This window comes from Bacillus rossius, chromosome 15, assembly GCF_032445375.1.
Source record: "Bacillus rossius redtenbacheri isolate Brsri chromosome 15, Brsri_v3, whole genome shotgun sequence".
NCBI lineage: Eukaryota > Metazoa > Arthropoda > Insecta > Phasmatodea > Bacillidae > Bacillus > Bacillus rossius.
Window position 1 is genome coordinate 18,146,214 of NC_086342.1, and position 16,133 is coordinate 18,162,346.

Here is a 16,133-nt window from a genome sequence, read left to right on the forward strand (position 1 = left end):
TTCAAATACTATAGTGTTCCAATGCACGATGAGAAGACTACGTGCCAGTTCACAGCCTTGCGCTCAGAGGTGACACCGCGCATCATGCTTATCATCCCGCCTCACTAACACAGATACACACCTTAACTGGGGTATAGCTGACTGAACAACCCCTCCCCCTGACACGCTATCAAATGAGTCAGCTGTGAATTGTCTGCTTTTCACCCAGCAATTATCTTAGCAAAAAAAATTGGTTGTCTGTAAAGTCTGTTTACGGACGATAGTTTAACGTGACGTCATAACAAAACATTGATGAAATGATTACATACTTTTATGAATAAAATTGAATCATTTTTATTGAATTATCACTATTTTTTATGGATACAAAGAAGGAGTGAAATGAAATCTACAATTTAATTGATAAATTTACTTTTATTTGCACTCATTAATTCAAATATGTTTATTACTTCTACGAAGAGATTATTTTAACTATAACTTTTATACATGTTTGCTATTTAACCTTTTCCAATCTGTGTTATTCTGTTAAGGATAGGACGATGATAGGAAAAGTAGGAAACAAATGGGAGTGTTTCAAGTTTAATGTGCCTCGAAAAAGTCAAATCGATGGTTGTTCCAATCGAGTGGAAGAGAGATAGATGCGGTGCAAGCATACAATGAGCGTAACGCGAACAGTGTAACGGGACAATTTTTCGTGCGTGCAGCCGGTTTTCATCGTTTTATTAGACGTCACATCAAAAGGAACTTGAGTAACAACTAGTACAAGGCCGTTTACAATTTTCACGGACTGTTTCTGCTCAAAGTGTATTTAAAATTTAATACAATAGTTCAGTTTTAATTTCTTGTTACCCCTCCTACCTTTCTGTAAGTAAAAATTTGTGCTAAAAAGTGAAGATTGATCAACCTCTACCGTAAATGATTCACCAATTTTCTGCTACAACTTAATCTTGTATTATGTATCATGTTTTGGCATGACATCACATAGATAATAGCCATCCAAGCTGTTATGTTTCTTATGGTCAATTTCATTTTAGTAGTTTATTTAATTCTGGCTTCTAAGCGTAGGAAGAGGAAACAATTTATTTCCAATATTATAGATACGTGTAAAATTAAACATAATATTAATATTCTGAATTAATATCTCTGAACAAAGCAACATGTGATGTGAAAGCTCATCTTCTGAAAAAGAAAAAAACTTAACTAGCTACATAATAGACTGTAAGCACATCCTTCCAGTCTTTTTTTTTTTTTTTTGTTTTGACCATATCACAATCCACAAGCAATTTAATTAATTACTTTTCTGCTCTGAGGTGTGCATTACATATGCAGTCATGTAAATAAAATTTAAAATAAAGGGATAAAAAGTTAAGCATGGAGAAGTACCCCCCCCCCGCCCCCCACAGCCAATATTATAAATAACGTATGTCATGATATTGGGCCGCCATGACAAAGGAAACAGAATTGGGGAGGGGTGAGGGATATGGTGAAAATGGGTTCGTCGCTGGGTTCATTCCACCTGCTAATGCTTCCAGGGGCGTAGCCAGGAGGGGGGGGGGTTTAGGGGCTCAACCCCCCCCCCCCCAGCACCAAATCTTTAATTAATTTCTTATTCATCACTCAAACAAATTTCATATTAAAATGAATAAAATTTTAACCATTACAATATTTAAATTTAAGTACCGAAAACTGCTAAAATAACACTATTTTACACCTTAAAATCCAATTTTTCCCAGGGGAGAACCCCCGGACACCCCACTTTAATACGAGGGAGGGGGGGGGGCATGCTTCTTAACACCCTCCATACACAAATCCTGGCTCTCCACTGACTGCTTCTCTTCACTGTGGCTGCTGGTAAAAGCCCCCCCCTCACCCACCCAATTGATCAAAGTATATCACTATACAGGTTACCCCAGTTTGAATGGTTTATTATAACTTTTTAATTTAGACTCTTTACAACAAGTCACGTATAAAATTGAAGGTAAACTAACCTAGTTTTTCTTAAAAAAATTTTCAATATGTATGTGCACCTTTAGTTATACGGGAGGTGTCGGTCAGATTTTTAAGAAAAACTCCATTGATGGAAAAAATGAATACGTATTTACTATAATATAAAAGACCACAATCTTTTCATCAGTACCTATTTCCCCCCATATTTTATTCTACAATGTGACATACAACAACAACAATTAGCATTACTTATTACTTAAAAATTAAATTAAAAAAATCAGTTGATCTGGAACTTGGCGAACATGTGTGATATTTTAGTTGAGGGTTAGTTTATAATGGCAAAGTGGTACTTGGCTGATCTAGCTGAATATAAAAAAAAATATTAAACTTGAATAAAACTCAATTAAGTAGAAAAAATCTCTCCAACCTTTGATTTTATTCCAATAAATTTGTTGATTTATTAAGTAAATAAATAGAATAGCAGTGAATTTCATTTATCTAACTCTGGGCTATTATAGGTTTGTATTTTGTACTCTATTTTTCTTTCAATTCACTTATGTAAGAGTTTACATTATAATATTTAAATAGGTACCTACACAACCCTAATAAAATAAATACATAAAAAAAGTAAAGTACTATACTACCCTTGCGAAAATAATTAATTAATTAACCTAACGGACCTAAGTAGTCAGTTTTCAAACTTGTCCCTAATAAGTTGACGTTGGCAAGACAATACAATTATTGATGTATGCGGTGGTGAGCCAAAGATAGGCTTTGTACTGTACCATCACATGAATAAGTATTAATATGTTAAATACCTATGTATGTTTGAATATGTATTTAAGATCACTCTGCCAAAATTTTTAACCTGTCACTCATAGAAGTTAAAAAAATGTGTGCGCTCCCCACTTAACAATCTAGCGATGATTGATCTACAGAATATAAACACCTACGTATTGAGCTACCGACTCAAACACAACTTAACACTGCGTCACACTCAATGTGGTCTGTTTCATCGAAGGCGGGAAACTCAACTTTTGGTTTTCCTATATTTGTAACCATCGTTTAAAATTGCACATCTCGCTGTTATTGAATGTTCTTCATGGTATATGCACAGTATTTAAATTAATGCACCCAACTTCGTACCACCAAAAAAAACTTTTCTTTCATGTTTTAACAGTTTTCTGCAGTTTTGTATGAAATTAAGTCACAGTGTTGCAATTACTACTGCTACACAATACCAAATTCTGTTATGAAAAACTATAACATAATTGAAGTTGAGTTGTACTGATTTGTCCATAGACCAATCGCCACGATTTGAGGATTGAGACTGACTAATCACGAACCAACCACTGTGATTCTACTTTGTTTATGATTGTTTAGGCTGCAAGGTGACGTTTTATCTCCCTCATCACTGTTTGAGTTGCTCTTTAACTGTGACCTTGAACCAATACTCTACAATGCTACAGTAGATATTATTAAAATTTATAATTGGGACATTCTTTTATGGACATGCTGTACATTCTGTGCTTTCTGAATGACAATGTTGGCCAACTTCTTGACACCAATAACTGAGCACCATGAAGGGTAGGGAAACGGAAAGGGCAGCGGCAACTTTTGCCTTGATGGGGTATAGAAACCCAACCTGGTTTCAAACACTTGAGTCGAACATACTACAGCATCAGCGAAAAATTAATAAATGTCCTCTATTTACAATTCTGTCTCAATAGGAGAATACAAATTCAATGCTTGTTACCTTAAGACTTCGTAGTGCCTAGGGCAATCCAAAGACTCTATGAACATTAGGTTGGCATTAGCGATCAATACCGTTAAGACCAGGAGGCACAAAACAGTAAGTGATAAACATTACGTCCACGTAACCATCCCAATCTACAATCATTTATAAAATTTATTAAGTAAGTCTAACTATTGTTTTCATAAGATAAACTGAGGAGGCTGCCTAGGAAAATTATGACGTTGAAGTACATAGGAAGAAGACTCCAAGGAAGAGTTGGGAAGAGTAGTTAGTTAAACAAATGCAGGAGAGAGGAGAAGAATGGAATAGAGTGGAGGAGGAATGATGGAGGCATTCTACTTTGCTGACCTGGCCACATGCTGGAAGCAGTTGAGAATGGATGATGACATTCTGTATAATGTTGATGCACTAAGGATTATTTTTAAAAAGATGATTTAAAAAAATGTCAATCTGAAAATCATTCACAAATATATAATGCCATTTAATAAACTGTGGTAGTGTTCTACAGCATTGGCAAAACTGCAACACACTTTTTTTCCACTTATAAAGTAACCCAATCCAATTCACACGAGTATAAACAGAATTTCATTTGGGGGATAGATCACTTATTCTGCTCTTTGTTTTAAAATTCTTTTCATTCGTTAATGGGAATTACAGTATTTTTTATTTTATTTTTTAAAGGATTTCTGTGGAATCGAAACAGATATGCCGACATTTTCTCAAGTTTCGGCCTTCTTCGAAAGTCGCGGCCAGGCTACCAAGGCAAATGTCCGGTACCTCCAGCGAAAAAGGGCACATTTTAACACTATAACCTCAGTCTCGCTCTCGGCACACTTCACTGTTTGTCGGAATGCAGTGCAGGCAGTATACCCCCACCAATGGTTCCATGATTGGCCGGGAGGAGCCCTGGGGACGCGAGGGGAGGCGGTGCTATCGCGACGAGGCGCAGGCCACCTCACGGAGCCCCGTCTCGAGCAGCATGCTCTCCAGCCCCAGCTCCGCGTCCGTGTCGATGTACACCTGGTGCATCCACAAGGCCATGTAGTAGGTGGCGGTGGCTTCGTCCCGGCCGTGGGCGACGTTCTCCACCACGCGACGCTTCGCCTCCAGCTCGGCGCGGTACGCCTGGCTCAGCCGGCTCGACACCTCGCCTGCAACGCGTCGAGTCCGCTGCAACCCGGCGCGAGGCGACACACGGGCGGGAAGCTCCACGAGGGGCCGGACCAGCGAGTGAGCAGGCGGGTTTTCTCAGCGCATTCCAGTTTCCCTTGTCTGTACGTTCCATCAATGTTCCGATCTCATCTCGACTCCCCAAGTCGTTTCTTGAAACCCCAATGTTGTTGAAACATTAAGCCCTAATTAACACATAAAACATTCCTACAGGCAGGGGGCGTACACAAGGGGGAGGGAGAGGGGAAGATATATCCATCCCCAAAATAAAAAAAAAATTATGATTTTCACCAACAGGAAACAATTTTAAAGCTAACAGGGTTAAAATAAGTTCTTTCCACCACCCCACCCTTTTCTCTCCCTCGTACCTGAAATTAAATTCTGCATACACTCCTGCCCACAGGAGCATTATCAAAAATTTTAATTTGGACAGACGCAGTAACAAAAATTCTGATGAGCAGTTATTTAAGCACAATTTTCGAACCTCACCTAACAGTTCCCCAAACAGGAAGCCTTTCAGACAAGTGCGACACACTAGGTAACAATTTTTTCCATTTCTCTACTGCATTCTGTATTATTAAATTAAGAGCACCCAGTGGAGAATTCTTAATGAGCCTACTTGCTGACCCACTTACTGAATTTTGAAGGCGGCCACGTGAGGAACATCGGTTGATCGTCGGTTTTCCTTAATACCTCTAGGCCGCGGTACTGCTTCGCAATAGTATCCATAATTGCTACTACGTCACTCTAAAAAAAAGGAAGGAAAAAAATGGTTTAAGGCAGGCGAATCTTAGCAAGCTAACAATAAATTGCACAGTCTCATGCTAAAAAAATATAGTAACACTATTTATTTCAGAGTATGTCGGCTCTAAATTAATAATGTAACATAATATTGCTTGGAACTAAAAATAAATTTGTAGCAAAAGCATTTCCTTAAGGTTGCTAATTGAAACAGTATGACACATTTTAGAGAATATAATGTAATGTAATAAAATGTTTTTTCTATAAAGTAAAAAGAAAATTCAATTAGGTACCATGGATTTATGTATTTCACACAGTTGGTTGCACTGGTCCTGTAGCACTGAGCTCTCGATACCTTCTTCACTGCAAAAAAAAAGAAAAAAGAAAAAAAAGAAAAGATTAATTTAAAAAAAAAAACACTGGCAGAAACTATGCATAAACTTTTAATGTAACATAGCTACGCAAATCTAAACTTACAGAGAAAAATATTAAAGAAATGGTGTTTATATATCTCATTTATGAGGAGGTGTAGGACCATGACTTCAGGCTTGGGAGCCACGTTTGGGTTTTATTGCGACAAACCACAACACCAGTCGAACGACCTCTCTCCGCATAAGTGTTTTTTTACTAACCTAACTTAAACCTAAGAGTGTGTGGGAGGGATCTAGGTAGGGAGAGACTCTTAAAGTGTGTCTCAGGTCGAAGCCTATACACTCTAATCACGCAGGATGTTGGCCTTGCATGCATCATGTGCTGGGAGCAAATTGGCCAGCCACAGGGGCGAAGCCAAGGGGGGGAGGGGGTTTAGGGGTTCAACCCCCCCCCCCCTAGCACCAAATCTTCAATTAATTTCTTATTCATCACTCAAACAAAATTCATATCAAAATTAATAAAATTTTTACCATTACAATATTTAAATTTAAGAACCGAAAACTGCTAAAATAGCACTATTTTACACCTTAAAATCCAAATTTTCCCGGGGGAGGACCCCCGGACCCCCTGTTTTAAAATGGGGGGGGGGGGGGGGGGGGGGGCATGCTTCTTAACACCCCCCATACACAAATCCTGGCTATGCCACTGGCCAGCCATAGTAGCGACTGGCGCCATGACTAACTACCCTCACTGCGTATTCCAGACTAAGACTAGACAAGTTGGGCCCAGGTAAAACCTTGGGCTCTTACATGCGGGGTGCAAGCAAGCTGGTTACGGGAAACACAAGGATGTGGGTGTGTGGGCATGGGCGTCGCAAGGATATATTTTTTTGGGGGGGGAGGGGGGGACTTCAATTGATTTAGTTGTTGAGGAATATCCATCCCCTGGAATAAAAAGCGGGCGGTCCAGGGGTCATCCTCCGGGAAAACTTGGGGGTTTGAAGGTGCAAAAAGGTGGTTTTTAGGCATTTTTCTTTCCTAAATATTCTAATTATAGTTGGTTGCAATATATAATTTATTTTTTATAAAAAAATATTTTCAGAGAAAAATTTGTAAAAAATACAGTTAACATATCTGTATTCGGTATCGGACCTGATTTTGATTTTACAAGAAGATCGAATTAAAAAGTGTGCTCGCATTATACCACGATTGGACTTAATGAACCATGCGCAACATGTGGGTTGTATCACAGATATCATATTTTTAGTATAACTACGAAACTAATTATATTATTGGAGGGGGATGAAATTGAAGACTTATCATTGGGGGGGGGGGGGGGGGGTACGTGTCCCACGGTCTGGGCGGGGCCTCACCGACGCCGATGCACCGCCGGCACCATGGCCGTGAGCAGCTGGAGGCCTTCCAGGTGCAGCAGGCTCCACTTCTGCGCGAGGGCGTGCAGCTCTGCCGCGAGGTCGCGCACCCTCCGGGGCTCGCCCGTCAGGTTGCCGCTCTGCGCGATCCGCTTCACCGGGCTCTCGCGCACTGCAACCCGGCACGGCACTGGGGTCAGCTGACCAGGAGCACTAACCCACACTAACCCACCGGCTCACTGCAGGGGCGTAGCCCGGGGGGTGGGGGGGGGGTGAAGGGGTTCAAATACCCCCCCCCCCCTTTTAGCACCAAATCTTTAATTAATTTCTTATTCATCACTCAAACAAATTTCATATTAAAATTTTTACCATTACAATATTTAAATTAAAGTACCGAAAAACTGCTAAAATAGCATTATTTTACACTTTAAAACCCAAATTTTCCTGGGGGGAGGACCCCCTGACCATCCCCCCCTCTTTGATATGGGGGGGGGGGGGGGGCATGCTTCTTAACACCCTCCCATACACAAATCCTCGCTATGCCACTGGCTCACTGCAATATCCGCAGATTTTCTGACTCGAGAAAAACCTGGATTTGTCTTTGCTGGGAATCGAGTGATCGAACGAACTTCACCATGGTTAATGGGCCTGGTCGTAATATTGTGGCGAGAGACCTTCCTGGGTTGTGGGAGGATGCAATATTAAAAAAAAGAAAAGTCTTTTAAACAACTTTTTTAAGTTAACCTAGAACTTAAATTTTGACAGTCCTATTAAAACTCATATAAATTACTTTCACGTTATAATTTCAAAAAAGGGTAGACAATTTAATGACAAACATTTAACATCACAGGTTGCATCAGTAATAAAAGGGTCAGCGCTGTGCCGTATTGAGCGCACCCCTGTTTCAATAAAAACTGTGCAGTTAATAACTGCCTTATAACTTAAGGTACATCTGAAAGATGTATTTAAATTAATGCGTGAAACAATAAATAGGTAATTTACTGAATAAAAAAAGAACCATGAAAATCAAGGCTCAGTATAAAATAAATATAAAATGGCAGTGCACAAAATGGTTCTATTTATCTCAGCTGGTGATTTCAGCTGAGCCTACAAAGCCTGGCTGCCCAACCTGAGTGTTTGACCTGGAGACTGATTGAGCTTTGTGACATGGAGATGAAACAGTGGTAGAATTAGAGTGGCAGGAAAATTGAGTACCCTGAGGAAACCCATCCCACTCGTGTCATCTATTGCATTTATTTTCGTGAGATGCAACAGGTGTGACCACCACTCTACAGCCCTCAAAAATCAGGAATTGATGCCAGTATTTAGATTATGTAAATGTGAAATTACACTTTGGGTCAAGTTAATTTTACGATACTGATCGGATTCCTATTGGTAGAAAATAAAGTAGGGGAAATGTACGAGGTCAAGGAAGTTGCAATGCCAATGATGACAAATTGAACTGCGGAATGAAGGAAAATATAGTACGGTATGTGAAATCTGTCTAACAGCGAAAGTGAAAAAAAGAAAAAAATTGTAAGGGTGGTAATGACGTAAGCGACGCCATCTTGGTTACATCAGTATTGCTATGGAATCGCTAAGTTCACTACTCCCATATTTATTAAATGTATTTGATTTGCATAATGGTATTATTATAGACTACAGTATAATCTTGTAAAAAATACTTTTCTCATTCTCATGCCTTACAATCACCTTTTACAGGGGATAGGCTATACTTGTTCGTAGAATAAGTTATGTTTAACGACAATGGATTCCCTCAGTGCAACTAAACTTACAAACAGGTTAATTTATCAACAGAGTTAGACACTTTAAGTGAATATAAATAATATATTGCAAGACTTTTCGCAAAAAAAAAAGTGAGTTTACATGATAGGCCACATTTATTACTATGGCATCGTTTAGTTAGATGACACGTGACTAGCTACAAATGCAAAATACTGATGGAAGCATTTGACGCATACCAATGATCGGTGAGAATGATTTCCGGTTACTATGACTGGGCGGGGTCACGTTACACATAGCTGATAAGACAACTTTTTATCTTCGCCAAAGTATTCTGTTTCTGTTGTTGAAAATAGAGAGAGCGAGAGAGAGAGAGTAAAAGGACACTATAACCCACACACACGTTACATGTTCCGAATAAAAAATAAACACGCGCTGTCATCGCGTTACTGTACAATGTTGCCAAAATAATCAGTTTTACTGCCGATTTATACAAATCTTGCGTGTAATTATTGCACGATATATTTCACTGTAGAACCTTTGGTGCCGTTACATTAAAAAACAATTTTAAGGAAATGGGGAAAATATTTTCATTCTCGCATATTTTTATCCTGGGTAATTCACTTTCCAACAATGAACGTCCACAACTGGAATTTCTTAAGTTGTCGACATTGTATGTACTATAATACGTGACTGGAAAAAGAGAATATTTTGTTGTATTTGTTTACTATTATATCTACGTCCGTGCTTAATTAATATGTTGTTTATCTGTCACCCTCTTTACATCATATAGTAAAAATACAATAAATAACTTTTAGATATACGATTAAGAATTTACTGTAATGCTGTTTCGTTTTTCTTTTGCTTTGTCATTGCTGACCGCAGATCGTACACTTTACGGTACATACTGTTGTAAAAGTATGAAAAAAAAGGTTATAATTCTCCATGAAAGTGAAAATGCCACTGAACAATCACTTAAATTAGACTAACCTTGAAGCAACAGCACAGACCTTAAAAGTCACGTTATGTTCTGATGTTTATCAAAACTCAAAGCTGTTGTATTTATTATGTTCTGAATCTGACAAGCCAAATATTTTCTAGTTTATTGGGAAGAAATAGACATTTTTAGATAAAATCGGCTCATATCTCTTGAAAAGTTATAGTTTGGTTAAAATTATTTAGACTTAGATAATTTTGTCGTGTCCTTCGGTAGTTATATATTACAGGTAGTATTCCGTGAACCTTTTATTTTATAAATCGGCGTAAATAGCAATTTTCACATACTTTGTATTATACAGTGTAGTAGGTTAGTGATGCATTGGGGGTACAGACAGGGAGGGGAGGAAAAAAAACCGGCTTGGTAGCCGCTTCTCTCATTGGGCGTAAACGCAGCCTGCAGACTGGGCAGCTGTTTATATAGAATTTCTACTTGACTTGACAATACCGTGATAACGGATGACGTCATCCGTAAATACTCATAGAATTACTTCTTGTTTGTGTAACTGTTCAATAATTTGCTGTTATAAATGGAGGTTTTAGGCAGAAATTACAGTGTAATAACTCAATGCTTGTTGCCAAGTCTTGAATGTCGATTGACTTCGAGCGTGACGTCAGAGAATTATGAGATGATATGGCGAATGAGGCGGTGAAGAAATCGGTAAGCACTTTTTAACTCTTATTCCTGTTGACATACGAGGTAATGCATGAAGTTATCTAATTCCACCGGTAGCTTTAAATGTGAAGGCTGTGTTTGTTGTGTTTTGCTGCGCAGTGCCTTAAAATTTCATTTAGAAATCCTTTCGCGAAAACAGCGTTGCAATAAGTTGCAGGGTTTAGCTCACGGGACTGCAAATAACCTTGAGCACCAGTGCGACAAGCGGCTGTCAGTGTTTATATGCGAGATTGTCATGTCAAACAAAGCGAGAATCGTGAACCAGCAAACTGTTTAAATGGTAAGTGAATGTAGACTGAGGCATGTGATTCATTCGTTGCGACGTAAACAAAGTCGCAAGGGTACAGATGGCTCTGTTTGAGAAAGTGTCAACTTCGCATTCGTTTAAAAAAACTAGGTCGTGACTTCAGGAAGGTAAGATGCAAATGTCGCAATACGAGATCAGCCCACGCCAGAGGCGCAATTAGCAGCACCGACAAATTAAATGATGTCAGACCTTTTGTTGTACATGTTTTACAGTCTAGAAGACATCCGAAAAATGCGATAATGATCCCGAACAAGTCGTGTTATGTGAGTAAAAGCTGTTCGTATATTAACATGGTGATAATACATGCTCAAGGTCTTGACCTTTTCCTTTTCACTGTAAATATAAATACCACTGGAAAATCATACCATCACATTGGCTTAAGTTACATAATAGACATAAAAATTACTGCATGTTGGAAAATCAATATATATATATATATATATATTTTTTTTTCAACTAGATTAAATAATTTTGTGTGAAGAGAAAAAGCAAATAAAATTTAAGATCCTGAGGAAGGGGTGAAGTCTTTAAGGAGTTGGGGGTGTATGTTATTAATCAGCTCTAAATGTAGCACATTATTTAAAAAAAAAATGTAAATCTTTTGCACTGTCTCAATACTTCTGCATGGCATCAGATAAATTGTAAACATGAACAGATGTTTTCCTGAATAAAAAAATTTGTTGAATAAAATATTATTCCTTACGTATTTTGTGTAAGTAAGTATAGCAAATGTGTAACAGTAGTTTGGAGTTTACAGTGGGGTCCTTCCCAGAATTAACTGAAAGTAATGAGTTAAGTTTCCATCCATCATTAAAAATGCCATTGTCTGTATTGCTGCCACACCTTGCCTACATTCTATAGAACAAAATAACCCATTTACATAGAAACAGAGAACGTAAATTAAAAGAAGTGGCCCTTGATCATTTTGTTTAGAAGATGAAAAATATTTGAAATGTTTCTTTTGTAATTTAATATATTTAAACCTTTACACTTGTTTGTACACTGAAAAAAAAATGTATTCCAGGATGCAATATGAGGTGATCAAACTCAAGAATTCCAAGAATATTGGCTGAGATAAAATTGACATTACAGCTCATTCATTCGTTGAGGCACAGTTATTTTTAGAACTGTCAACAGCTCATTCTGTGAGACCTCAAATACAGATGGAAAATATTACTTATGTTGTATACCCATTTTTTTTTTGGAATCTCTAAGCATGCCAGATGGCAAGTGAAAGTAGAAGCATTCAAAATAGTGTCGTTTCATTTCAACCGGATATCAGAACACTTTATGAAGCAGCCATCTGTCAATACGAGAAACATACAAGGGCAAAGCCAGTTGTAATAAATTAGACCTAGTTTCAATTTGTTAACTTCACCAGCTGTTAAATATTTTTAGTATTTTTTTGGTATATTGATGTTTTGATAGTGAAAATATGTCGTCAGCAACCAAAGGTAAAAAAAAAACAAAGGGCTGAATTTGGCTATAAATATCAGGGGTCTAATTTTGAAATTGATTTTATTCACTGCTGAAGATACTTCTTGGACCAATTGCATAAGTAGTAATAAGAAGGTATGCATTAATTTCCCAGATTTGGGGGGGGGGGGGGGGGGAGGAAAAAAATTGGGGTAAGGTGTGTTGGGACAGGGCCATAAGTTTTTAACATTAATACATTTTGTAAATGAGAAGTTGAAAAAAAAAACAGTTCCTATTAATTTTTTTTAATTTCAAAATCATTTTTTTATCTGTTACTGTCTCAATAAATTATTAATGTAGTCTTAGTCAATTTTTTATCTTATTTCAATGACTATGATAATTAAAATAAACACTTGAATCCCACATGACAATAAGAAACTAATCACTGAAAGAACGTAACTACTACACTTCAGTCTGAACTCTTTGGTGAACCACTTCTTAAAGCAAGTAGTCTTCAGTTAGTGGTCGTTCAATGGCACTGTGATTAGTATAGATTTACTACAGGACTGATTCTGGCAAGGGATTGGGGAAACTATTCATGTGCCTGGGGTATTGTTGAAATCAGTCTTTTGGTTCTCAACAAAGAAAAAAATCAATATAATGTTTAACAGGAAACTCCATTGTATTCAGGTACAATTATAGATTAGATACTACACAAATATCTGACACTTATTTCATTAAAGATCTAGGTATCGTACTTGACTCCAAATTAAGTATATTTCCATTTTCATAATTCCATGGTTTTCTAGTTCAACCTGAACCCTAGTTTTAATCAAAAGTAGTTTAGAAAATATCCAAAGTAAGTTCTTTAAAATTATAAATGAAACAATAGCTTCAAAATCCTAATCTACTTTTTCCATATTGAATGTAGAAGATTAACTTTTTATTCATAACAGCTATAGGTAATTCTAATTCCTTAAAAATACCGGACTCAAAAGCTCCCATAGTTTTTAAGTCATTAGCAGAATATAATTTTTGCTATTTTTAACAAAAATAAATTATTTACTGACTAACAATTTCGATACTCTAGATAAACTCAAAAACTTTTTGATAAACAATTTAGAATAAAGAAACTGTACTATTCTTAAGATATATAATTATCATCATGATCTTTATAATTTCTGAACAAAGTTTCTGTTTACAGTTTATCTTTACCTGTTTAATCTGTTGTAGTTTTTTTATTGTTCTTTGTTCAGAGACTACAGTGCTGAACTTAAATTTAATAACTTATCCATATTATTTATAATAGTTTTTTTTGTATATTTTTTTTTTGTGTTTTTTTTAAATATGTTGTTCTTTGAAATAATTATTGTTGGTGTTTGTATATGTATTGTCCACATATAGGTGTGTTTGTTTAATGTATGTTTTGTCTATCTTAAAATTTCTTGAACTGATGGTAGACATATTACAAATAAATAAACAAAAATTGAGTTAAAAGGGTCCCTAGGTGACTCCTCGCCCCACAGAAATATGAAATAAAACCAGACCGAGTCATTACCGTAGCTAATGTGCCATGGTAACAAACAAACTAGATAAATCTAACCGGAATTTTCAATATTTTTTTTTGTATAGCTATGTTGCTCCTGTTTTGTAATGATACATCAAGTCTAGTGGATTTTTTTTAGGTGTTATATCTTTTCCAAAAAAAAAAAGTCTTTAAAAAATTGTAAATGCCTAGAATTAGATGATTTTCTTTTGAATAAAAGATAATAATTATAAAACCCATGATTATTAATGCCAAAATGTTGAATGAAAATTTTTTTGCTGTAAGCTAGTACACGTTTTTCTTCTACGAACTCATTTTGTGTATAGAAGGGTAAAATGGATGTAATAATGCAAAAAGGAACCAACCCACAATTTTGTTATATTTTATTTGAAAATAAATTAAAATAGTACAAGGTTGATTGTACCGTCGTTGCTATTATTATATCAGTATTTATACTAGACCATTAAAATTATACCCACATTATATTATCAATAGGAGAATTACAATTTATAATTAACTTTAACTTCAAAATACTCAGAATAGGTTCCATGTGGGTTGGTTCCTTTTTGCATAACTACGTCCAAGTTAGGTCCCACCTCCCCTACCTTGTGAAAATATGAGCTGCGGCCCTGTGTGGGCCGTTCAGGCGAGTTGTCTGCCGCTGGAACCGGTGGGATGAGCGACGATGCCGCTGCACATCTTGAAAGTCCCAGCCGAGCGAGACAGGTCGCACCGGGGGAGGATCGCCGTATTGGTTGCAAAACTTCGGCGAGACTTTGACACACGTGTGCCGAACGTCTGGGCACAGTGCCTGGACTTCTACCAACACAAGTGCAACTCGTGTTTGCAGCTGCTGGAAAACTTCACCATGACATGCATTTATGTTTCTTTTGAATGCGTAAAATAAAACCTAAGTTTGTAAAAAAATGTATAAACCATATAAATTTGTGACCATTATTTAAAAGAACTAACTATTCACACCTTTACATTGCTGAGCCCTTCACTAAAATAAGTTTACATGTTTCTTTAATAAACTTATAAGAACTAAGACTTTTAAACATTATACAATTATTAAATTTTTAACTGAGAAATATTTTTGTGATATGATTTTAAGCTAACTATTAATATTTTTAAAAGAAATATTTTGTATATTATTTTTAGTAATTGTTTGCTGTACTTATGATAATTATTTTTCAGTTTTCCTGTGATAGTTAAAATTTAATTTATTCTTAAATATTTTACCATATGTTTTTTCTTTGTGCAGTACATCGCTACATCCTACGACTGGGATTGCTTTTATATGCTGTGATAAAAATATTATAAATAAATAGTAGCTTTTAAGTAGTTGTGGATACTGAACATGGTGGGATATTTTCTACATGGTGTTTTAGTCTGTATGTAGCCCTCAATAGCAATAATACCATGACAAGGTTTTTGGGATTTAATGTTTTACATCTAACCTTTTACCATAACTTGCACGATTATCATGAATTTCAAGCACAGTATTATAACTTTTTTGCTATAAAAAAAATTTAATTATGGACATCCTGCTGTCTCTATCCTTTCTGTATGCAGACATGGAACTTAAGGTTCTCTAACTTAATTTTTGTGGCAATTCATTATTCTCAAAGGTGATTTGCTGCAGTGAAGTCATTGCAATGTGGGGTAGTACTTGTTTTGTGGTTTATGTGTGAGTGGGGCCCTTGGTGTTTTTGAGTAGTCATATAATTAATCTTCCACCAAGAGCGATATGGGGTTGAATCCCAGCAGGGGCGTAACAACAGGGGGGGGGGGGGGGGGCAAGGGTATTTTGCCCCCCCCCCCCCCCCCACCTGAAACCTTGAAGTGGTGGCAAACGGGGGCAAAAAAGTGCTGTGTAATCAATTTTTAGATAATAAAACTGCTTAAATAGCACCATTTTCCACCTTGAAATACAAATTTTCCCCGGGGGAGGACCCCCGGACCCCCCGCTTCAATAGGGGGGATAGATGTTTCTTTATAATAAGGTATATTGCCTCCCCTTTGGAAATTTAGTTGTTGTGCCCCTGGCCTACAGGGGTGGTGAGGGAGTAGCAACCCACCTGTAAGTAAACA

The 16,133-nt window shown here is 37.0% G+C and overlaps 1 protein-coding gene across 1 annotated transcript; it reads right to left on the reverse strand.

Annotated features, from left to right (window-relative positions):
- Positions 1 to 4,151: 4,151 nt before the first annotated feature.
- On the reverse strand, positions 4,152 to 9,559 carry LOC134539648 (cyclin-dependent kinase 2-interacting protein-like). The gene is made up of 5 exons (XM_063381834.1): positions 9,338 to 9,559; positions 7,356 to 7,527; positions 5,905 to 5,974; positions 5,506 to 5,617; positions 4,152 to 4,851 (listed from the first exon to the last, which is right to left on the reverse strand). The coding sequence occupies exons 1-5, from the start codon at positions 9,393 to 9,395 to the stop codon at positions 4,631 to 4,633; spliced, it is 633 nt and encodes a 210-aa protein (XP_063237904.1). The 5' UTR covers positions 9,396 to 9,559; the 3' UTR covers positions 4,152 to 4,630.
- Between the last annotated feature and the right edge of the window lie 6,574 nt (positions 9,560 to 16,133).